Here is a 23,854-nt window from a genome sequence, read left to right as displayed (position 1 = left end):
CTCAAAAATAAAACCACTGAGCATCAGTGTAAAATACTTCCATCCAAGGCTAGCACTTTTGAATAAGCGATTCCAAAAGCAAATGAAAAATAAGAATGTTAAAAGTTGATGATGTCTGGGTGTGATTGAATAGCACAAATGTACTTTACCTGTACTAAACTGTACTGTATTGGGACATACATTCATAATAAAAGCCCAACTGAAGGACCTGAGCTGTGGTCATTTCCTTCAATCGATAAGTCATCTTAAATTCCCTTTGATGTCTTAGTCAGTTGTCCATCATTACTAAACTATACTTAATACAAAGCTAAGATAAATATTACATTTTGGACCACCCATTCCTCCTTTTTGCTATTTTGCGTTTCCATGTGATCTTTGTAGCTGTGTATATATTTTTACATGCAAGAAGCATCACACAAACTGGAGGTCATTGGGTCTAACGGTGGTTTTGGGCCCAACAATATCACAACTAGGAAGTGTTGGCTGTCATACCATCAGCTGCTGAACAGACTTTACAGTTCCAAACCTTTTTCTTCAAAATACTGGTTTTTGTTTTCCCCTATCTGCAGTCACCTACCAATCTTCTCATCCATGTATATTTCAGCCCTGCTTCTGAACTTTAATTCCCACAGAACAGTCAGTAAACAGAATTACAGAAAGATTGACTTAATGCTTCAAATACAATCTGCCACACACATTCATCATTTCTACTAATTGTTGAATATACCATAAATTGGTAAGCAAACTATCCCTGGGATTGGGGGTAATATATTAGCTTAGATAGAGAATTGGTTGACTAACAAAATAGTCAGGATAAATGTGAGGTTATCCACTTTAGCAGAAATGGAGGAAAATTACAAAGTGTTGCAGTACGAAGGGACCTGGGGCTCCTTGTGTTTGAATCACAAAAAGTTAGTATGCAGGTACAGCAAGTAAGTGGGAAGGTGAATGGAATGTTGGCCTTTATTGCAAGGAGGATGGAGTATAAAAGCAGAGCAGTCCTGCTACAACTGTATAGGGTATTGGTAAGGCTACACCTGGAGTACTGCGTACAGTTTTGGTCTCCGTATTTAAGGAAGGATATACTTGCATTGGATGCTGTTCAGAGAAGGCTCACTAGGTTGATTGCAGAAATTATGGCATTGACTTATGAAGGTAGGCTGCACTTCTACTCATTGGAGTTTATAAGATAATGAGAGGCCTCGACAAGGTGGCTGCAGAGAGGCTATTTCCACACATAGGGGAAACTAAAACTAGGGGACGTAGTCTCAGAATAAGGGGCTGCCTATTTAAACTGAGATGAGGAATTTCTTCTCAGGGATGTAAATTATGAATATAGATTTTTGAGTGATAAGGGAGTAAAGGGTTATGGGGAGCAGGCAGGGAAGTGGAGCTGAGTCCATGATCAGATCAGCCATGATCTTATTGAATGATGGAGCAGGCTCGAGGGACCAAATGGCCTATTCCTGCTATTAAGTTCTAATAACCAGAACCTTTTTAGATAAGAGAAGAAAAAAACAACTGTGGCCAGAAGTGTGGCCTCACAGTCCCTGGATTCCAGGGAGTAGGCTCCTCCTAAAGAATCTGACACCTGCATCATTGTTCCCATCCAGCTCGAGACGGAATACAAAAACACATCAGCAAGCCAAAGAGCTTTCATGCACTTTTTCTGCACCACCACTACATTTTGAGGTAAGATTTGTGGTACGATTATATCATTCAAAAAAATAAAATGATTGATTGATTGATTGTGCAATCAAAAAAAGAGAGAAGTGCAATCATAGGATATCAGAATACAAAAACAGGCCATTTGGCCTACCAAATCCAATTCCACTCATTCCCCATAACGTTTAATAATCTTTTTCAAACAACCATTCAAATGTTTAGTAATAACTGCACTTTGTGAAACCATGATGCTTTTTTAAATATATATCTTTGAAGGGGGCAGAACAAGTTCATAAAGCTGTTAAAAGTGTATATGGGATCCTTAGCTTTATTAATAGAGTACAGAAGCAAGGAAGCTACGCTAAGTTATTAGACCTCAGCTTGAGTATTGTGGGCACCACACAAGAAAAGACACCAAGGTCTTGGAGACAATGCGGAGGATATTTACTCAAATGGTACCAGGAATTAGGCAGTTTTAATTATAAATGTACACTGGAATTTACAATGGAAAAAATTGACTGTGCAGTTACAAGTTTTAATATAGATATATAATATAGAAATAAGTGCATGTCACAATGCAAAAGAGGGACATTCAGATAGATTGTCATACCATTGATCGGGACTGGCTTGAAATAAATGTTGAGATTTTTTTTTAAATTACTTTCAGGACATCGGTGACAGTGACACGGTTGCCTTTATTGCCCCTTCCTAGTTGCATTGATGAGCCTTAATCTAGTGATTGATTGTACAACTGTGTGGTTCACTACACATTAAGAGTTAACCATGTGTAAATGAAACCAGGCACGGTGGCAGGTTCCCTTGCCCGTTGAACATTAATTGGGTTTTTACAACAGCCTAGCAGTTTTCAGGGTGATATCCCGCAAATAACTAGAATTTATTAAACTCAATTGTACATGGTGAGAGTTGACTCACTCTCAAGATTGGTGGTACAGTACCATAACAACTATACTGCTGCATTTGACACTTTTATCAACTGCTTTTGAAATGTAGGTAATTCCAATCCATTGAGAGTTGTTACAAATTTCAGTACATAGCCAATGTGTTATTAAAAATTCTTAGACTTTGGACTGGGCCAGTTTTTGGGCCTAGACTTGGTACTCGGGCCTCATCAGCATACTTCGTGTGCTGCCGCAGCTCGTCACACCTCCACATACAGCACACACGCACAAACAGATCAATGTTGAGCCTCCATCCTCTCTGGCAGCGACCCACAGTTAAGCCCCAGGATGAAATGGTTGATGTTGCCTGGACGCCTAAAAAAAAACATAATTTAGCTGTGGGACCAACGCCTGTGTAGATTGGACGCAGAGCATCCCACTGCTAAATTTGTATGCTTTGCGCCTGTTTTCTGGGTGTGAAACCTCCAATTAGAACAAAGTAACTTTTTCTCTTTCTCAGGTTAATACTCTGATAATTTACAGTATCATTTGATCAACTAATGCGACAGCAGATGTCTCATCAGTGTAGTCAATTGTGTATTTTCTGTTTCTCTCATGCATGCACTCATTCTCATACTCTTAAGAAAACAGTTAATATAAATGTTGCCTGAAGGAGTTACAATTTTGCACCCAGGGTAAAACACATGACAGATACATATTAAAACACTTAAAATCTGTTGTTTATGAATAGGTTGTTCATGAATAGGTTGTTCCATTTCAATGGATATTGATCTTTTTCAGAAACAAGAGTGCATTCAAACTTTTTCACTAAACTGATATGGATCTTGATGTTTATTTTTCCCTCCAAAGATTATGCACTTCTTGTTCTAATGCTAAATTGTATTTTTTGCTACTTTAAGTACTGCTTAAAGCACCCAAGTAGAACCTTTGTAAAAGCATGACTGAGGTCTCACACACACAGTATTATGTTCAAGTTTGGTCACTATTTACAAAAAGACAGAGCTGAAGGATTTGTGGGCTAAAGCATTACCCGGTGTACTATGCCAAATAAACCATGAATGTTCCAGTTTTGGTTTCTAACCAGTTCATGTTGAGTTAGCAGATCTCAACCAGCACTGCGCTAGGGCTGATACAATTTGCCCCAGCACTTCTAGGTAATGGGGGGAGGAGGGAAGAAATTGTCAACTAAGCTTCCCGTTCTTGATTGCAATCCAGTGCTTTCTGCTACAACCTGTGCATGCAGATACCAGGATTGAGCTTCAACTTGATATTTCTCTCCAGTTACCACTTGCTCATGAAGATGGTCCAATGGGGAGAGACACCAGAGATCAGCCAGTACCATAGAACCACACCCCAACCCAATGCCTTTGGAAGAAACTAAAATGTTTAAAAAAAAAATAATTCAAGAAGAAGTTAAACACTTACTTTAGATTATAGTAAAACAAGCTCAATTTATTTTGTTAAAATGGGGATAATCACCATAGACTTTAAGTAACTCACTATTGAACCCTTTTTCCCAACTTGCAAGTCAATACAATTGTACAAATCAAACTATTTTAGCCCTATTGGCTAATTACTTCTTAAAAGTAATGAGATCATTAAACAGGTAAATCTAGACCCAAGTGACAGCGGCAAAAAAATGACAAAGTCCTCCCAAATTTCAAATGGTTATCAAGAATCTGAAAGAATATACAGTATACAGCTGCAAAATAGTAGTGTGTGGTATTCAGCACTAAAATAGATATCATTGGTAAATTGCCAAATTGTGAAAAGCCTTTGACATCTGGCTATGTGCTTCTATGCAATATATATGTAAATCCATTTATACAACTTCAGAGGACATACATTGAAGCAGTTGGATAAAGGACACAAGTTGTTTATTTACCCATTTCCCACATTTACTATCATAAGGGCTCGTCACCAACTTCCTAATTTGTAGCTTACTTTAATATTGATATCAATTAGAACACATACTCGGATTCCAGAGTCAGCTGCAAAGCTCCAGCTTTTTATTGCCAACACTGCACCAAATAATTACATACATTTCTACTTTTGACCTGATACATGGTTGAAAGTGTTAGCACGTATGCTACAATGTAATATTACCATGTGGCAGTGCAACGATTTGCAATTCAAAGGTGGTCTTTCCATGGGGGAAAATTAAAAGTCAACAAACAGCAGTGATTTTTTTTCCAAACAGAAATAAATTCTGTGTCTTTGAGTTTGATAGTTAAAAATCTGGATCATAGTATTAATATTCAGTGATAAGATGTGAAATGTACAATTAGATATTTAAACTGTAAATTTCCTTCATCAAGCAACTCCCACCATTCTTCATTCCAGACCAGTCAGTACAGTCAGCTTCAGCTTGCAATTAAGATAGTAGAGTTGTAATGACTGCAAATTTCCCTCACTGTGGGAAGCCATCTCTTACTACTTACGACACACATGGTAAATAATTCAGTGAGTGAATCTGCAGGCATAAATTCGATCTATACCTATAACATAATGGAGACTCCATGTATCGAATCATGATAGACAACAAAAAACATGGATTGCTTTGAAGGGGTTCCAGAGTCTAGACCTCATGTATTGAATTTAACTTTGATTTGTTGATCTAAAGCCCAAATAGCGTGAAGCATTTTTTGGGGGCTGCAATGTCCATTCTTTACCGTACTGATGCTTTGTAGCAAAGCCAAGCCAAGGATCAATACATGGTGTTCTGAGCCACACACATTTTTTGTGGATACAACAAACTTGATCAATGGCAATCGTGTGCACATGATTCATCACACCCATTGCAATTGCTGCTTGTTTTGCTGTTGCAATAATGAGACCGAAATGGCAAAGCAAAAGCAAAAGAAAATTTCAGCAAAGTTAGCTGCCACCTGCACTAGGAAAATTGAAGTTGCTCAAGTATTATGTCCCTATTTAAAAAATGTAACGCACCTATTTTAAAAGGGAGGCAGACAAAAAGCAGGAAACTATAGACCAGTTAGCCCAACATCTGTGGTTGGGAAAATGTTGGAGTCCATTATTAAAGCAGTAACAGGACATTTGGAAAAGCAAAATTTGGTCAGGCAGAGTCAACATGGATTTATGAAGGGGAATCATGTTTAACAAATTTGCTGGAATTCTTTGAGGGTGTATCGAACAGGGTGGATAAAGGGGAACCAGTGGATGTGGTGTATTTGGACTTACAGAAGGCATTTGACAAGATGCCATAAAAGTTACTGCACAAGATAAAAGTTCAGAGTTGGGGGTAATATATTAGCATGGATAGAGGATTGGCTAACTAACAGAAGAGAGAGTCGGGATAAATGGTTCATTCTCGGGTTGGCAATCAGTAACGAGTGGGGTGCCGCAGGGATCAGTGTGGGACCCCAACTATTTTACAATCTATATTAACGACTTGGAAGAAGGGACTGAGTGTAACGTAGCCAAGTTTGATGACCATACAAAGATGGGAGGAAAAGCAATGTGCAAAAGGGCATAGACAGGTTAAGTGAGTGGGCAAAAATTTGGCAGATGGAGTATAAAGTGTGAGGTCATGCACTTTGGCAGAAATAAAAATCAAAGAGCAAGTTATTATTTAAATGGAGAAAGATTGCAAAGTGCCGCAGTATAGCGGTACCTGGGAGTACTTGTGCATGAAACACAAAAGGTTAGTTTGCAGGTACAGCAAGTGATCAGGAAGGCCAATGGAATCTTGGCCTTTATTGCAAAGAGGATGGAGCAGGGAAGTCTTGCTACAGCTGTACAGGGTATTGGTGAGGCCACACCTGAAATACTGCGTGCAGTTTTGGTTTCCATATTTAAGAAAGGATATACTTGCTTTGGAGGCAGTTCAAAGAAGGTTCATTAGGTTGATTCCGGAGATGAGGGGGTTGACTTATGAGGTAAAGTTGAGTAGGTTGGAATTCAGAAGAATGAGGTGTGATCTTATCAAAACATATAAGCTTATAAGGGGGCTTGACAAGGTGGATGCAGAGAGGATGTTTCCACTGATGGGGGAGACTAGAACTAGATGGCATAATCTTAGAATAAAGGGGCTGCTCATTTAAAACTGAGATAGGTGAAATTTCTTTTCTGAGGGTTGTAAATCTGTGGAATTTGCTGCCTCAAGGAGCTGGGACATTGAAAAATTTTGACAGAGACAGTTTCTTAAACGATAAGGGGATAAGGGGTTATGGGGAGCGGGCAGGGAAATGGACCTGAGTCCGTGATCGGATCAGCCATGATCATATTAAATGGTGGAGCAGGCTCGAGGAGCTGTATGGCCTACTCCTGCTCCTATTTCTTATGTAATGTCACCAATTACATGGTCAATGTGGCTCAAGATGAGGTTGAGCTCTGCCAAGGTACAAAATGAATGGCAATCTCAAAGGGCTAAATAAAGTAGTCAATTTCTCCAAGAACATAAGAAATAGGAGGAATAGGCCACTTGGTCCCTCGAGCCTGCTCCGCAATTTAATAAGATCATGGCTGATCTGATTATGGGCTCAGCTCCACTTCCCTGCCCGCCCCCCATAACCCTTTATTCTCTTATTGCTCAAAAACTGTCTATCTCCGCCTTAAATATATTCAATGACCCAGCCTCCACAGCTCTCTGGGGCAGAGAATTCCATAGATTTACAACCTCAGAAGAAATTCTGACAGGACTGGACAGGTTAGATGCAGGAAGAATGTTCCCGACGTTGGGGAAGTCCAGAACCAGGGGACATAGTCTAAGGATAAGGGCTAAGCCATTTAGGACTGAAATGAGGAGAAACTTCTTCACACAGAGAGTTGTTAACCAGTGGAATTCCTGACCGCAGAGAGTTGTTGATGCCAGTTCATTGGATATATTCAAGGGGAGTTAGATAAGGCCCTTACGGCTAAAAGGATCAAGGGGTATGGAGGGAAAGTAGGAAAGGTGTACTGAGGTGAATGATCAGCCATGATCTTATTGAATGGTGTTGCAGGCCCGAAGGGCCGAATGGCCTACTCCTGCACCTATTTTCTATGATCCTATGTTAAATGGGCGGCCCCTTATTCTAAGACTATGACCCCTAGTTTTAGTTTCGCCTATGAGTGGAAATATCCTCTCTGCATCCAGCTTGTCTACCCCCCTCATTATCTTGTATGTTTCGATAAGAATACCTCTCATTCTTCTGAACTCCGAGTATAGGCCCAACCTACTCAACCCATCTTCATAAATAGCAGTGATGATAAATAGCTTAAGAGAACAAAGTACAACTGTCAGTGGTGTTTTATTCATGAAATAAAGACAAGCCTGATACCAAACAGCTTCAATTTGCTCAGCAAGATGTCAGAGGAAGCATTGACTGGCTTCAGAAGTTTAATCGGAAGCATGGCATAGCAATATCAACAGCGAAGCCATCTCCATAATGGCAGAAATGGCTAATGATTGGTGCCAAATGGGTGCTGCCTAGCAAAAGACATAACTTCAGTCTGCTCCTTATGATAAAATGGTGGCTTATTATGCAGGAGTTTACATTCCTTAGGTTCACTAGGGAACCAGCGTATCAGTGGAGACTGGTACATTGAACGAGGCGAAATGTAGTACATCAGCCTTCACCGATGGAGTTGAGGCCAGCTAAGATATCTGGATCCCCTTCCACAGAATGTGGAGAGCACGGTCAATGTCAGGGGAGGGCCCTGCATGACACCCCTGCCCATGGTCAAGCAGAGGCCAAAGTTTTTAGGTACATGTAACAGGCAAGTACCAGAGATGCACCTGTAATGATACAGCACTCATCTTCCCTATGCCAATTAGATGTACTTCCACTAACCTCACAAGCTCCAACAGGGTCAGTGGCAGAGACACTAGTGGTGGCATGATCCTGGCTTAAACACCAGCATCACTTCCTGAGACATTTCAGCACCCAGAACTTTTCACAAAGCATCCAGACAGGAATATGGGGAGGTAGAACACAAAGGTTATTCCACTCATGGGCAATTGGCCTGACCATCCGAGACATATTTGGCAACTTAGAGTATCAATGAGAGTCCACCGGACCCCAATTACAATGTGCCACAATCAAGCCTATGAATTAAGGTCCAGTACAAAATTTCAAAAGGTGCTTAGTGGTACTAGTTAACAAGCACTATGATTGTGCACACGGAGGGAGGAGAGGGATGGGCAACATCCCTGTCCTGCAGGCTGTGCAGATTGGTCACTGTATATGAAATTAGTTTTCTGAGCAGACCACCAGAATCTACTTTCCTCGTTAAACCACCATAGCAGAAGAGGAGCCTCCTTCGGAGGTCAAAACCTGTGCCGAGCTTAGAGACAGAAAAAATGCCTGCTATTACAGGAGAAAAGATTGAAAGTGAAGAGAAGGAGGACAACCAATGGTATGCTCAATCACACAAATGGGATATTGATAATGGTGAATAAGATGCTCTGATTTTCTCAAACATTAAATGAAGATGCCAATGCCTCTGTGCACTACAGACTGTGCCAAGAATAACTGCTAGAGGGAAATGAAAAATAAATTTTAGTGGTGTTATCTTACCCACTGCAGTTTCAATAAAAGTTATTGTAATGCTACACGGTTTAATTGCATTCAGATAAGCCAGTTTATTTCATTAGGCAGCGTAATGAGTTTTTATTTTTAAAAAGTACAGCCCATAGCATTTTTTCAGTAGCAAGCATTTAATTTGAGGGAAAGATTTGATAGTTTGCTTCTGAACATTAAAGATTACAAGTGACATTTCTCAGAATGCTAGAACAGAGTTGTACTTGCTAACCATCACACGTTTCCCAGTCACTTTAGGATGATGTGCTGAGCATAGGCTTGCTAATCCCCCCCCCATCCCCCCCGGGAAGATCAGGGAGCCATTTATCCAGTGCCCAGTTACAAAACAAGACTGATGAAAGCTTAAGAACCAGTCTCTAGCCTGAGGGAAGTATGTATCACGGAGACTTCACAAATGAGGAAAAGGAATCTAAAATGATCAATAGCTAGCTACCTTCCTTTAATTTTTTTGAATACTTTAACAGAAATAGAAATCCAAATATCAAGGTTGAAGGTACTTGAAAACTATGTTGATGTATCAAAACTTCTGAATATTTAAAAACTTTATATGAAATCTTTGATGTATTGAATTTCAAAATAGAAACACTACATTTTTCAAAAGGAGATTAAATGTTTGCAAGTTAAGTAGTCTAGAAAGTGTTGATGAATATAAACCATTTCTTTTGTGAGTTGTTCTATGCTCAGAAATACATTAGGCTCTAATGAATCCACGTTCCACACCACAGCGTCTGAAATGTCCTTTTTCCTCAGCCGAGGATTCCCCTACATTGCGGTAGATAGTGCCCGCGACCGTGTCTGTCCCATTTTCCACACTTCCACCCTCATCCCTTATCTTCTCTCCCAAAACCATGATGGGGTTTCCCCCTGTCCTCACCTTGCACCTCATCAGCATTCACATTAGATGGATTTACCTCCACCATTTCTACCACCTTCCAATACGATACCACGACCACACCCTCCCCCTTCAGCGTTCTGAAGGGATTATGCCCTCTGACATACTGATCCACTCTTTCATCATCCCCAACACTGCTCCCCTTCCACCAGAGGCTTCCCCCACAAGTGCAGTAAATGCAACACCCTTTCACCTTCTCCAGTACCACTGTCCAGGGCCCCAAACACTCATTCAGGGTGAAACAGAAATTTACTTGTACTTCTTCCAACCTAATATACTTGTATTCGCTGCTCACAATCCTCTATATGGGGATGATGTGATCGCTTTGCTGAACACCTCCGTTACGTTTGCAAGTGTGGCCTTGAACTTAGTCGTTTGCTATTTTAATTCTCCATCCGAATCCCACATGGACCTCTCTGACCTTGGCCTCCTGCACCGTTCTAATGAAGCTCACACAAGCGCAAGCTACAGCACCTCATCTTCCTACTAGGCACCTTACAGCCCACTTGCCTTAACACTGACTTTAACAACTTCAGACTTTAACCATAGATTCCATTTTCTCTCTGGCAGCAAGTAATGGTAATGTAGGGTGGACGTATCACGTATCAGCGCATGCAGGAATGGGGGATGTTGTGGACTGGAGATTCCCTATCAGTACACAGGGGGCCCCGGGGTGGTCTACACCATTGGTGTAAACGTTCCTTTATATTCCACTGGAGCCTTCTCCGCTTTGCCAGATTTTCCATTCTCACTCCACATGTCTCTCTCTTTCCTCCCCCCCCCCCCCCCCCCCTGGTATTTTGATGTACCATTCCTACATCCTCTGGGTCTTAGATATATCTTTTATTTCTCTACTTTCTCACATTATTGCCCCTTTTTAAACTTGGTTCATATACAATATACACACAATCACACATGACAGCATTTTATATTTATATATACACACACACACACAGAAAATATATAAAAATATAAATATAAAATGCTGTCACACACTATGTCTCACTTGGTCATTGTACCTATCCTTACTAACCTCCAAAGGCTCCCATCTCCTAGTGCTCCAAATTCAAAATCTTTGTTCTTGCCTATAAATCCCTTAATGACCATTCTTCACCCTAGCTCTGCAGCCTCCTCCAGCTCCAAGTCCCAGACGGTGTCCTCCGATCCTCCAACTCCCAATGTTTTTCAGTTGCGTGTCAGAGCTTTCAGTTGTCTAGATCAACCCTCTGGAGCTCTCTCCCTAAATGTCTCTGCTTTCCCACTTCTCACCCAGTCGTTAAAAGCCTCCTCAAAATCTATCTATCTTTCAGTCAATTTTTCTAACTGTCCTGCTGTTTGGCCTTGTATGTGAAATATTTATTGCATTAAATCTTCAAGTTATTTTTACCCCTGATTTACAAAACAATAACCAAGTTTTCATATCAACACCCTCACATTTGCCAAATACAAAGATTTAAAGAAAGGAAGATTACATTAAGATTGTTCTCCAGAGACCAAAATACACTGGAAACAGCTACAGCAGCGACACTAACCGTATATACCATTAATACTTAAGTTCACAGACATTTCTAACCACTGTGCAAGTGTAAAAGGCCTCAAGTTAACCTCTGGTTAAATCCAGATCAAACTGGTACAGTGACTCATTATCTACACAATTCTTAACATAAAACAGTGAACAAGGCATGAATGAGGCTTCAGAGGAACACTTTTATACCACGCTAGCTCATCACTTGTGCCGTTGCAGGGAACCAAAACAGAGTGTATTAAGTAAATCCAAATACAAAGTTATCTCTATTTAACATCTAAAATTAATCTTCAGATGAAGTACAGATGCAATTCAATTCCGATATTAATAGATTTAACAAAGCAATAGAAAGAGAAAAGCTTAAAATAAGCTGGAGTTGTAATATTCCTGAATTAATATTGATCAATTCTACTATTATAAATTGAATCTGATTTGTCAATGATTCCTCCAAATTATTTAATAAATATTTATAGCATAAAGTATTGCAGCTGTCAATGTACGCCCATTGCTCAATGATGAATAATACATGTAAATGATGTAGATGCTGAAGAGTGATCAACACATTCAAATTCATGCAATTAGGTCTTTCAACTGAATTTTATTTTCGATCCAAGGAATGCCATGGATTATAATACTCAATTTCAGAAGTTTTTTTTAAACCCAAGTACAAAGTTATTTCTATTTAACATCTACAATTATCATAGATCTGCAAGTAAATTGAAAGCCATCACTAATACGCAGCAAAGAATCAGTCAATTTCCACTGTGGAAAAAGTGGAGGAGGTCTGTGTTTTAAATCAAATTTTTGTTGTGCACTCGTGTACAGCAAGTTACTGTGTCATACATATGTCACATAATGGCATAAATTTCCTTAACTATAGGAAAATGTTTTCCTCAACAACAAGTTCTTTGTTTCCTAAGACATCAAAGAATGTTGCTTCAAGTATATCTGCTCTGAATAAATGTAAAACTGTAAAACAGTGCAAATAACTAAGCCTGGATAACTATTTGCTCTACTTTTTTCTGAACCAAAAGGTTTTTGAAATATCCATTTTATGCTCGCTCTTTTCAAATGCCTGTATTTACACATTATTCTCAGCATTTCATTATAAGTCTCTGAAACTTGCTGAATATCAGCAGAACAATCCTGTGACAGTGACATGGCTTAGCTGCGATTATGTAAGTACATTTTATTTCAGCGAATGCATGAAATTATCCAAGTTATATTCTGTGTCATATTGTTGCTGATCCCAAAGTTCTCCAAGATTTTCCAACATCGCTTTCACAGATGACTTCTCAGTGGAACCAGATCCCTTATCTTCTTGGCCATCCTTAAAAAAAATTTTTTTTAAATAGTGTAATCAGAAATGGAGATATCTTGACAAAACACATTATATATCAACTCGATCATAAGCAACAACCAGCAAGTAGCCCTGTCCTTTAATTAAGTAGCAGTAGGTCAATGTTCCTCTTATAACAGCATAAGGCAGTTTTACCTTCAGGAAGTGCCTCCGACCGCAAAAAATTCTATGAAAGTACCTGTTGTTTCGGGAGTTTTGGAGACTTCTGGTCCTGGGTCTCTATGCGAAGGCCTGAATAGAGGCCCACGTATCCCAGCAGCATATGCGCTTCGTACGCATCACTAGGATCATGTAGGCCAGCCCAACCCATCAGAGTAGGACTATTCCCATTTATACTTATGGTAATTGGAATCACCATAATGAATGAATGGGAATACCCCAAAAAACACACAAGCACTTAAGATAATTTGTTTTGAAAATCACATTTAAAATCAAAATGGAATTTAATTCATTATTTAAAACAAAAATGTAACTTTTTGAAAAATAAATTTACATATTTTAAAGGGTCTAAATGTTTAAATTATTGAAATTTTTTTCTTATTCTGTGCTTTAAAAGTCTTACGCTAATAAAAGCAGGTCTTACGCCTGTTTTTATCAGTCGTAAGAATTTGAAGGACATTCGTTGGGCAGGAGTTGGGCAAATAGCCCAACTCTCCGCTTGCGGAGGCCCTTTAGTTTCAGAGAATTCTTGACAGATCGCAAGTTCCGGGTTTAGGCGCATGTCACAGAGGTCCTTAGCATACCTCAGCAAGTTTTACGCTGGTGTTACACAAGATTTGTAGAATCATCATCCAGGGTTCTTCTTCCTTACCCTCATCATATAAAAATTTGAAAATCTACATATATCTTTATTTCTTCCAAAGTGTACCCTCTATTGCATTTTGAAAAAATATATTGCCACAAAAATATGACATGTTATTTTCTCACCTCTGTGGAGGCCAAGGCTCTTCACTGCTAGGCGTCTAATGATGTCACTACTGAGAAGACTCTTTATGTATGTCCATTGCTTGAACAAGCATGAGCACCAATCAAATACTATTGGACCCCCACAAAAACTTGAGAGTCTAAAGCTTGTTTTGTGATATTTAGCATTGCCAGGGAAATGAATGGCTCAGGCTGATGTAAAGGTGCAGCCCCCAAAGCAGCTGCATCTATACTTCCTTTACTGGGTTATATGGAACACTTTCATCAAACAGGTCCGTAGTGAACAGATTATCTACTGCATGCACAGATCCAGAGCAAGTTCAATATTTAATTAAAATTTAAATTCTTGCTTCCGCGCCAATGTGCTGAGCATCTGAATTCCAAAGACAGAAGCAGAAAGTATTAAATTAGTATGTAGGTAACTGAGTGATTCAGCAAGGTTCAAAGCAATTGTTCACTGCATCTCCAAAACTAGATGATATTTTGCTGCAATTTGTGCACCTACAGCATGGTTTCTTAGGGTTAAGTGCGCACAAGCCATGGGCTGGTTTGAAGTTGCAGTGCCTTCTGTTTCCTATGGAGTTGCTCCCTGATGCATCAATGACCAAGGTGACATCAGGGAAAAATAGAAAAAAAGTCAAAGATAAAGGCATTATATCTGAAAGCACAAAGCATTCGCAACAAAATAGAAGAATTAATAGCGCAGATAGAAATTAATAGGTTTGATCTAATAGCCATTACAGAGACGCGGTTGCAAAGTAACCAAGGTTGGGAACTAAATATTCCAGGACACATCACTTTTAGAAGAGATAGGCAAATTGGAATAGGAGGAGGAATAGCCCTGATAAGAAAGGATGGGATAAAGACAGTAGAGATCTTAGCTCCAAAAATCAAGAAGCAGAATCATTTTGGGTGGAACTAAAACAGCAAGGGACAGAAAACATTGGGGGGAGTTGTTTATAGGCCCCCAAACAGTAGTTGTCATGTAGGACAGAGTATAAATCAAGAACTTAGAGGTGCATGTAATAAGGGTAATATGATAATAATGGGGGACTTTAATCTACATAAAGACTGGGCAAACCAAATTTGCAGTAATAATGTGGAGGACGAATTTATGGAATGTATACAAGATAGTTTTCTAGATCAGTATGTTGAGGAACCAACAATGGAGCAGGCTATTCTAGATCTAGTATTGTGCAATGAGGAAGGATTAATAATAACCTTGTAGTAAAGGGGGCCTTAGGGAAGAGTGACCATAATATGAGAGAATTTTATACTAAGTTTGAAAGTGATTTAGTTAAATCTGAAACTCGGGTGTTAAATCTTAAAGCAAACTATGTAGGTATAAGGGGCGACTTGGCCAAGATAGATTGGGAACCTACATTAAAAGGTATGACAGTAGACAAGCAATGGCTAGTATTTAAAGAATACATAATCTATAACAAATATACATTCCTTTAAGGCACAAGAACTCCACAGGAAAGTGGTCCAACCGTGGCTAACATGTAAAGTTAAAGATAGTATTAGATCAAAGGAAGAGGCTTATAATGTTGCCAAAAAGAGCAGTAAGCCTGAGGATTGGGAGGATTTTAGAATTCAGCAAAGGAGGACCAAGAAATTGATAAAGAAAGGGAAAATAGAATACGAGAGTAAACTAGCGAGAGACATAAAAACAGATTGTGAAAGCTTCTATAGGTATGTAAAAAGGAAAATACTAGCAAAAGTAAACGTGGGTCCCTCACAGGCTGAAACAGGAGAAATTATGGGCCCAAATTTGGTCCTCCGTTTTTTTCGGCACACTTACCCGAGGTGCGCCGACATTCTGCTCTCAAAACGGCGCCGAAAAGATATCGCCGTTTTCTCCCCGCTCTGTGAACTGTCCTAGTGCTTGGCATGGCAATCACAGTGGGGGGGGGGGGGGCGGAGCTATGGCCCTGCGCCTAAAAGAGTGCGTGCCTGCAGTGTGGGACCCAACGCGTCCCACCCCTATCCTGGGCCGAGTGGCCTGCCGCACAGGCCGGCTGTTGCCTTCCCACGCTGAGGGCTACAAGAAACAGGTTGGTGCGGGGAGACTTTTGATCAGGGGGGGGCGGGGGGAAAAGAGTTTTGATCGGGGCGGGGGGGGGGGGGGGGGGGGCGGAAGGAGCAGAGTTTCTTTAAATGATTTAGAAAAAGAACAAGCTGCTCGAATTAGAAAAGTTGTCCCTAGTCTATCTGCCTTTCTTACTGCTCTTATCAGCAGTCAACACCGTCAAAATTCAACTGCAAACCATATAATAAACTGCAGAAATTCAGATTTGTGGATTTTAAAGCCAACCCAAGCTGAGCGATTACATTTATGAAGAGAAATGGCCAAGTATACATAATCCATATAAAGGTTACCTCGGACAGAACAGAATGGCTTCACTGACAAGAATTCCTTGGATGTAGATTTAGCCTCAAAGATTGACTGTGCTTCAATATAACTTGATTTTCTGTTCTTGTACTGTGTATTTTGTTTTCCAATTTCACAGTACTGGTAAAATGATTAAAATAATGAAAGTAACAGATTACACTAATAATTGATTCATAAATTGTTTTGTGAAACCCTTTGTCTTCTGATATAAATGATATTAAAAAGTGCATATTTTATGAAGCTTTATGTAGTGGAATATGTAAATTATGCAAAAGTTACGGTACACGATCTGTATTGGTTGTTGTGAAGATGTTTAGTGCATTGCAAGGTCCTTTGTGCTTTCCCCCCCGCAATCTCTGGCTACCTGCGCTGATTTCTTAACACTCCGCAAGGGTTTTCTGTGCGGGCCACAAGTGGCCACATACGCTGGCCTAAGTTAGTTTGGAGCAACTATTAGCTGTCCAAACTGGCTTAAATGGCCACAACAGGCGTAGGTGGCTGGTATTGCCCCCTTTTGAAAAAAAGACAAAACTAAAAAAAATCCTAACTCAATTACACTGCCGCAAATTAAATGTGCAGAATGGGTATTTTTAAGATACTCCAGAAAAATCAAGTTGCTCCAAAAAAAATGGAGCAAATCCTGGGCAAATTTGGGCCCTATAAATGGAGAATAAGGAAATGGCAGAGAAATTAAACAAATATTTTGAGTTTGTCTTCACGGAAGATGATGCAAAACACCTCCTGGAAATAATAGAGAGCCAAGGGTCTAGTGAGAATGAATAACTGAAAGAAATTATTTTAAAAAAAAATAGTACTGGAGAAATTAATGGGACTGAAAGTCGATAAATCCCCTGGACCTGATGGCCTGTATTCTAGGGTTTTCAAAGAGATGTCTATAGAGATAGTGGATATGTTGGTTGTCATCTTCCCAAAATTCCTAAGATTCTAGAAAGGTCCCTGCGGATTGGAAGGTAGCAATTGTAACCCCGTTATTTAAGAAAGGAGGGAGAGAGAAAACGGGGAACTACAAACTAGTTAGCCTGACATTAGTAGTAGGGAAAATGCTAGAATCTATTGTTAAGGATGTGGTAACAGGGCACTTAGAAAAGAAGAAGAATAGGATTAGGCAGAGTCAATACGGATTTATGAAAGGGAAATCATGTTTGACGAACCTGTTAAGAGTTGTTTGAGGTTGTAACTAGCAGAATAGATAAAGGGGAACCAGTGGACGTGGTGTATTTGGATTTTCAGAAGGCATTCGATAAGGTGCCACACGAGGTTATTGAACAAAATTAGGGCTCATGGGATTGGGGGTCATATACTAGCATGGACTGAGGATTGGTTAACTGACAGAAAACAGAGTAGGAGTAAACGGGTCATTTTCGGGTTGGTAGACTAGTGGGGTACTGCAAGGAGCAGTGCTTGGGCCTCAGCTATTCACAATCTAGATCAATAATTTGGATGAGGGGACCAAATGTAATATATCCAAGCTGATGATACAAAGCTAGGTGGGAATGTAAGTTGTGAGGAGGATGCAAAGAGACTTCAAGGGGATACAGGCAGGCTAAGTGAGTGGGCAAGAACATGGCAAATGGAAAATAATGTGGAGAAATGTGAAGTTATCCATTTTGGTAGGAAAAATAGAAAAGCAGAATATTTTTTTTTAAACGGAGAGAGATTGGGAAATGGTGGTGTTCAGAGGGACCTGGGTGTCCTTGTACATGAATCATTGAAAGTTAACATGCAGGTACAGCAAGCAATTAAGAAAACAAATAGTATGTGGCCTTTATTACAAGAGGTTTGAATATAAGATTAAAAATGTCAATGCAATTATATAGGGTCTTGGTGAGACCAAACCTGGAGGATTGCGTACAGTTTTGGTCTCCTTACCTAAGGAAGGATATACTTGCCATAAAGGGAGTGCAACGAAGGTGCACCAGACTGATTCCTGGGAAGGGGGGATTGTCCTATGAGGAGAGATTGACTAGACTAGGCCTATACTCTCTAGAGTTTACAAGAATGAGAGGTGATCTCATTGACATATACAAAATTCCTACAGGGCTCGACAGGGTAGATGCAGGAAGGATGTTTGCCTTGGCTGGGGAGTCTAGAACCAGGGGTCACAGTCTCAGAATAAGGTGTCAGTCATTTTGGACCATGATGAGGAACAATTTCTTCACTCAGAGGGTGGTAGAATTCTCTCCCCCAGAGGGCTGTGGATAATCAGTCATTGTGTATATTCAAGACAGAGATTGATAGATTTTTGAATATTAAGGGAATCAAGAGATATGGGGATCGTGCAGAAAAGCGAGTTGAGGTAGAAAATCAGCTATGATCTTATTGAATGGCGGAGCAGGCTTGAGAGACTGAATGACCTACTCCTAATTCTTATGTTGCACAGAGAACTTCCAGCCAGTAACATCACGGGAGCAGCCTAGCAGACGGAGAAAGTGAACTGACTTGATGGGTCTCCAGGCAGGTAGTAAAATTCATGTTTTGACTAAGAGGGCAAAAAAAAAATCTGGTATGTACATATAATTTCTTCTATAAAAAGGGAGAGAACTTTGAAAAAGCTATTTTCCCCATACTTTGTTTCCTCTTTAAATGTTATGTTCAATTTATTAAGGTTAAACAATACATTCTTTGCATGGAGAAAAGGAGAACAATTTAATATTTTTCTACTTTACCTTGTCAAGAGTGAATAAATCCAGAAGCTGGTCTGTCCCCATGCTCTGGAAACTTGCATTCTCTTGGCTAATGATAGTATTTGCAATGCTCATTTTAAACTTCTGTAATCCCATTATTTTTTCTTCTAATGTTCCTCTCGTTATTAATCGGTAAACATTAACAACTCGTTTCTGGAAAATAAAGAAAAAATGTTTAAATATTCACATTAAATGACTTTTCACCCAGGTTCCTAGGCTGCTAGAGCCTGCACCAGCTCATCAGTTTGCCATGCTTCTATTGCTACTTGCTTTACACTCTTCTCTGTCTCGTAAATATCCAATTTCTCTCATTATGTCTCATATCATCACTTCAACCATTAAGCCAATTCTTGTTTTCCATTTAAGCACTTTTTTGGTCATTCGATTTCTTCTCGTGTGTTTGCATCTGCATGCATTTTCCTTCCTCCCCTTTACTCTATTCCTTTTAAATGCTGTTCATCTGTAATATCTTCCAATGCTGATGAAGGGTCCACATCTAAAACGTTAACTTGCCTGTTCTCGTCACAGATGACAACAGACCGGAGTGTTTTGAGCATTTTCTGTTTTTGTTTAATGACTATTTTTTTGACAATTTTACATATTCAGTGGAATGTCATTGAGACAGGCCAAAGTCAGCGTATTCAAATGAACAGATAAGTCACAACCAACAAAGCGAATCACTTCCAAAGCCAGAATCAGTCAGGCACGTAGCCATATTCATACAGCAGAGTTAGGCAATACTAATAGCTTAGTAACAAAAATTTTGTAGACCCAAGTCAGGTCGAGAGGTCGTCTACTCTGCCGCCTTCCCAATCTGAAATATTGGTTTCAGAGCTCAGAACATTAAAACTTAAGCTTTAAAATGTAAAAAAAATATAGTTTTATGTGGGGAACCTTGATGGTAGTTGACTTGGTAGTGGGGAAGGACGAGAAGATTGCTTTTCATAAAAAGCACTCGCTATTACCTACAAACAGTGACTTCAGTTCCATCGGTGTAGTCTGGATTCCAACCCAATTCAAAATAAAGACTGTATTCTAACTCACTGCAGCATTCACTCCATTAAATGTGTACTTTTATAGCTGTCAGAACTTTCAATATTGAACCGTTAATATTGTTCAGTAAAAAATTAACTTTTGCATGCTGCTCAAACTGCTCTCCCAGCAACAGACTAGAGCCAACAGCAGCAGAGCAAAAAGGGGCTGATGATGTTAATGTCTCCCCACTTGATGATCAGAAGGGGGAACTTACACATCATTGTAGACTGGGCTGATCAACCAAACTCATTACAGAGCATCAGAAGTAGTATTTAAAAATGAACTAATAAGAGGAAATCCCCATTTTGAAAATTCCTGAAATATTACTCGTTGGTTTCATCTGTAATAAGAGGAGCACTTTGAATGTCCTTCTCTGAGTAAATAGGTTAGTACTGAGAAGTTCTCTGCGTAACAGGATGATCGACAGGTATGGCAAGATACACCTTGCTGCACTGCAAAGTTAGTCCAGGTGGAACTAAACAATGCTGACTACAATTAACTGACCAACCAGAGGAAAGCAAATGTTCATTATATTTTTTTAAACGTCTTCTTCTTCTTTTTAGGCGCTCCCTCGAATCAAGAATGACTTGCTTCCACACCAAAAAGGGATGTGTTCAATGAGTTCACAGGTGTTTCAATGAAGGACTTAATATTCCAGGTCCCGAACTGCATATTGAAGGATGGAAGATGCCTGCATGTGGATTTTTTTAAATGTGTGGTGGCCGTTGCACACCAGCCACCACATGGGGACAGAGCTTGGTCTTGATCGAGCGGCCCCTGGACAGCGTGGCAGCCCCAGCCTACGAGGAAACACCTGCGGCAGGTCGGGGCCATAAAAGGCGAGCGGCCCCTGGACAGCATACCACTTCACGGAGCAGTGCGAGCTGATGCAGGAGGGCGACAGCAGTGAAAAGGGCGACTGGTTTGGATATCACTACAACTCAGGTCGGTGATAAATGAAGTGCAAGGCTTTAATGTGTTTCCATGCAAGGTTTCATCCAGGTTGCTCAAAACTCAAATTCTATTGAAGCATTTTAATGGAAATGCTAGGCAGCTCCAATCATGAGAGTTAGAAACATGCCCTCCACAGCTATCAGTACTAGACTGTTAAAAACAAATCCTGAATTCATTACCATCCCTTGTGGGTGAGTAATTATCCACCTCAAATACAAATACATTCAAATAAACATGAACTCTACACTAATGTGACAAAAGTAGGAATTTCTGTCTTTAGTTTTACATCATTTCAAGCAATTCGGGAATTAAAACTCATACTGTTCTCTTAACCCAATACAAACTAAAAGCCAAGAGACAGCTAAGGGAAATATATTTTTGATCTGAGATAAGTTAAGATAAAACTACTTTGCTGACGGAGGTTGATGTTTAAAATATTAATACAGGCAGCCTGACATGCTGAGATGTAGTTTCTGTTGCAGTCAGTGTGTGAAAACCAGTTTGGAAATAGTTTGTCAGACAGAATATTTCTCGTCAAGATTGATTGCTGATTCTTATTGAGAACACTATTCAAGTACTCCCCAGCCTTCCTCTTCGAATGGTTTCAAATCACTTCTTCTTAATGTTTTGTGAATGGGTCTGTAGCTCCCTGGGTCAGACCTGTCGCCCTTTTGCACCAGGTTTGCTTGTTTCTAGCCTGCAAAATCTCACCCATGCCCAAAGATTCATTCATTATCATATTTCCTTCACAACCTTCCATCTAACTCAGCGATTTATTAGTCTAAATTTCTTAAATTTATGAAGTATCTCTGACACATAGGCTTCAAAATCCTCTAGGATATTGGGGGGGGGGGGGGGGGGGGGGAAATGGTACTTCAAAAATTGGGTAGCAGCTTAGTGGCATCCGCTAACCAATACTTCTAGAAAATATTAATTTACTATTTTAACTTTAACTTCTTCAGTTATAGCAACATGTTTCATCTTTTTGAATTAAATCTTCCTAGCTGTTATTTAATTGTTATGATACTGCAAGAATATCTACTGATTTCTCAGCATCTTTTGCTACCCTCATCTGTGGTTGCTACTCGCCCTAGCAAAAACAGTGATGGAAGCAGAATTAATAATAGCTTTTAAAAGTGGACAAACATTTGGGGGATAAAATAGATATGGAGAACAGGCAGTGGAATAGAACCAAGTGGATAGCTGTTTGAGTGTTAGCACAGGCATAATGGACCCCATCCTGTGCTGTAAAATTCTCTGTCTATGATGTCTCTAATGCAATAAACAAATTGAAGGACACAAGGTTATATCTAGATTATCAAAAAGCTACACAAGTTGGCATTTGTCAAGCATGTTTGAATAAGTATACACATTCCTGTTCACTGGATTAGGTTATTATTTAATCATTATTTTAACATTCCTTCAAAATATGGACCCTCGTATAAAATAAGTTTATTCTCAACTTGCACATAAATATTAATTCATCAACTTTGGTATTATATCCCTATCGCTCTGTAATGGTGAATCTTTATGGCATGGCATTGCGAGTATTTTGCGTAATTTGTTCCAAAGAATGTTCTTGCAACACATTGTTACTGCACATTGAGGAACAAAAGAAAGTAACATCTAATTAAATGCCTGCATTGTTTCAAGCAATTACATAGTATCAAAAACATCTGAAAGCCTTTAATGTTTAACAATAGAACCTAACAGTTTTAAAGTATATTAAAGAGCACATTACCTGTCCAATACGATGAGCTCGATCCATTGCTTGCAGGTCACGCATTGGGTTCCAATCATGCTCCACAAACACTACTGTATCTGCTCCAGTAAGATTAAGACCTAGGCCACCTACGTGGGTGGTTAACAGCAAGACATCTATAGAAGGGTCATTATTAAACCTAATGAAATACAAATATATAAATGGTTAATTAATACATATAATCCAACAAGGTGTATTTTACACTATATTCAGTCATGCTTCAAATATTTTGCTCAAAAGTAAAATCACATTAATTTCACACAAGTTATTGGTTGACCAATAATTCAAGGAACGCATTCTTTCTCTTTCCTTCCCAAGTTTTTAATGTTACCTTTAGATTCTAGCTTGGTCATCGTGTTTTGGGATTCATTGGCCATTTTTCCAAGAAATAATCTAGTTTTTCCTACATTACAACAGTGACTACACTGCAAAAGTACTTAATTACTTAATTACTTTGGGAGACCCTGAAGTCAGGAAAGGTTTTATATAAATGCTAGTGTTTTATATAAAATTATAACTTATACTATGTTGAAGATTTTTTAACTAAGTGATTCAATCATTATTATTTTACAAATATTTGTACATCAGTATCTTGCTGTAATTTTGCTTTCTTATAATCCTAATATATGTAAATAAGTTTGATTTTATAGTTTTAGCCTGATTGATAGTGTGTTGCTTTTCTGCCAATCGGAGAGGTCAGGAGTGCATGATGGGCAACACATGCAACCGCTGATATGAAATAACACTTTTTTTCCATCACCTGCAGGATCCAACAAGAGATGTAGTTCAGAAGTATAGAAAGGGAGTCCACCTCAGATACACAGCAGAGGTAGCTAAATTGCATTCCAGAAGGTTGCTAAATGCTAATGGTGAATTGTATTATAGCTACTGGTTTCTCTGCACTTATTCCTCAGTCATCCCCCTCTCCTGAAGGTGCTGATGTTTGCCGGTATATAGTTCTACAGGCTCCGGCAGTCCTTTGATACCACAAGTAGCCATTCTTTGTGTGTGGGGCTAGACAGTGTTATGTCATTCAATCAGAGAGGTATCGCAGCTGATTCAGAGCTCCTCCTCACTCACTCTCCACACAGGATAGGAGTGGAAATCTGTGCTGATCTTTGTCTAGGGTGCTGAAGAGAATAGTAGCACAATAGGTGGAGCAATGGCCAAGA

At 39.5% G+C, this 23,854-nt stretch overlaps 1 protein-coding gene across 2 annotated transcripts in view; it reads right to left on the bottom strand.

Moving 5' to 3' along the window:
- Positions 1 to 12,129: 12,129 nt before the first annotated feature.
- Positions 12,130 to 23,854, bottom strand: part of btaf1 (BTAF1 RNA polymerase II, B-TFIID transcription factor-associated) — a 215,145-nt gene continuing 203,420 nt past the window's right edge. For both annotated transcript variants that reach the window (XM_070876808.1, XM_070876809.1), the window contains exons 36-38: positions 22,662 to 22,821; positions 18,914 to 19,084; positions 12,130 to 12,877 (exon numbers count right to left, since the gene is read on the bottom strand). In XM_070876808.1, the coding sequence (XP_070732909.1) occupies positions 12,737 to 12,877; positions 18,914 to 19,084; positions 22,662 to 22,821 (472 nt within the window). In that variant the 3' untranslated portion in view covers positions 12,130 to 12,736. The remainder of the gene's footprint in view (positions 12,878 to 18,913; positions 19,085 to 22,661; positions 22,822 to 23,854) is intronic.

Source organism: Pristiophorus japonicus, chromosome 3 (genome assembly GCF_044704955.1).
Source record: "Pristiophorus japonicus isolate sPriJap1 chromosome 3, sPriJap1.hap1, whole genome shotgun sequence".
Classification (NCBI taxonomy): domain Eukaryota; kingdom Metazoa; phylum Chordata; class Chondrichthyes; family Pristiophoridae; genus Pristiophorus; species Pristiophorus japonicus.
The sequence above is the reverse complement of the archived record's forward strand: the minus strand, read 5'-3'. Positions and strand labels throughout refer to the sequence as shown.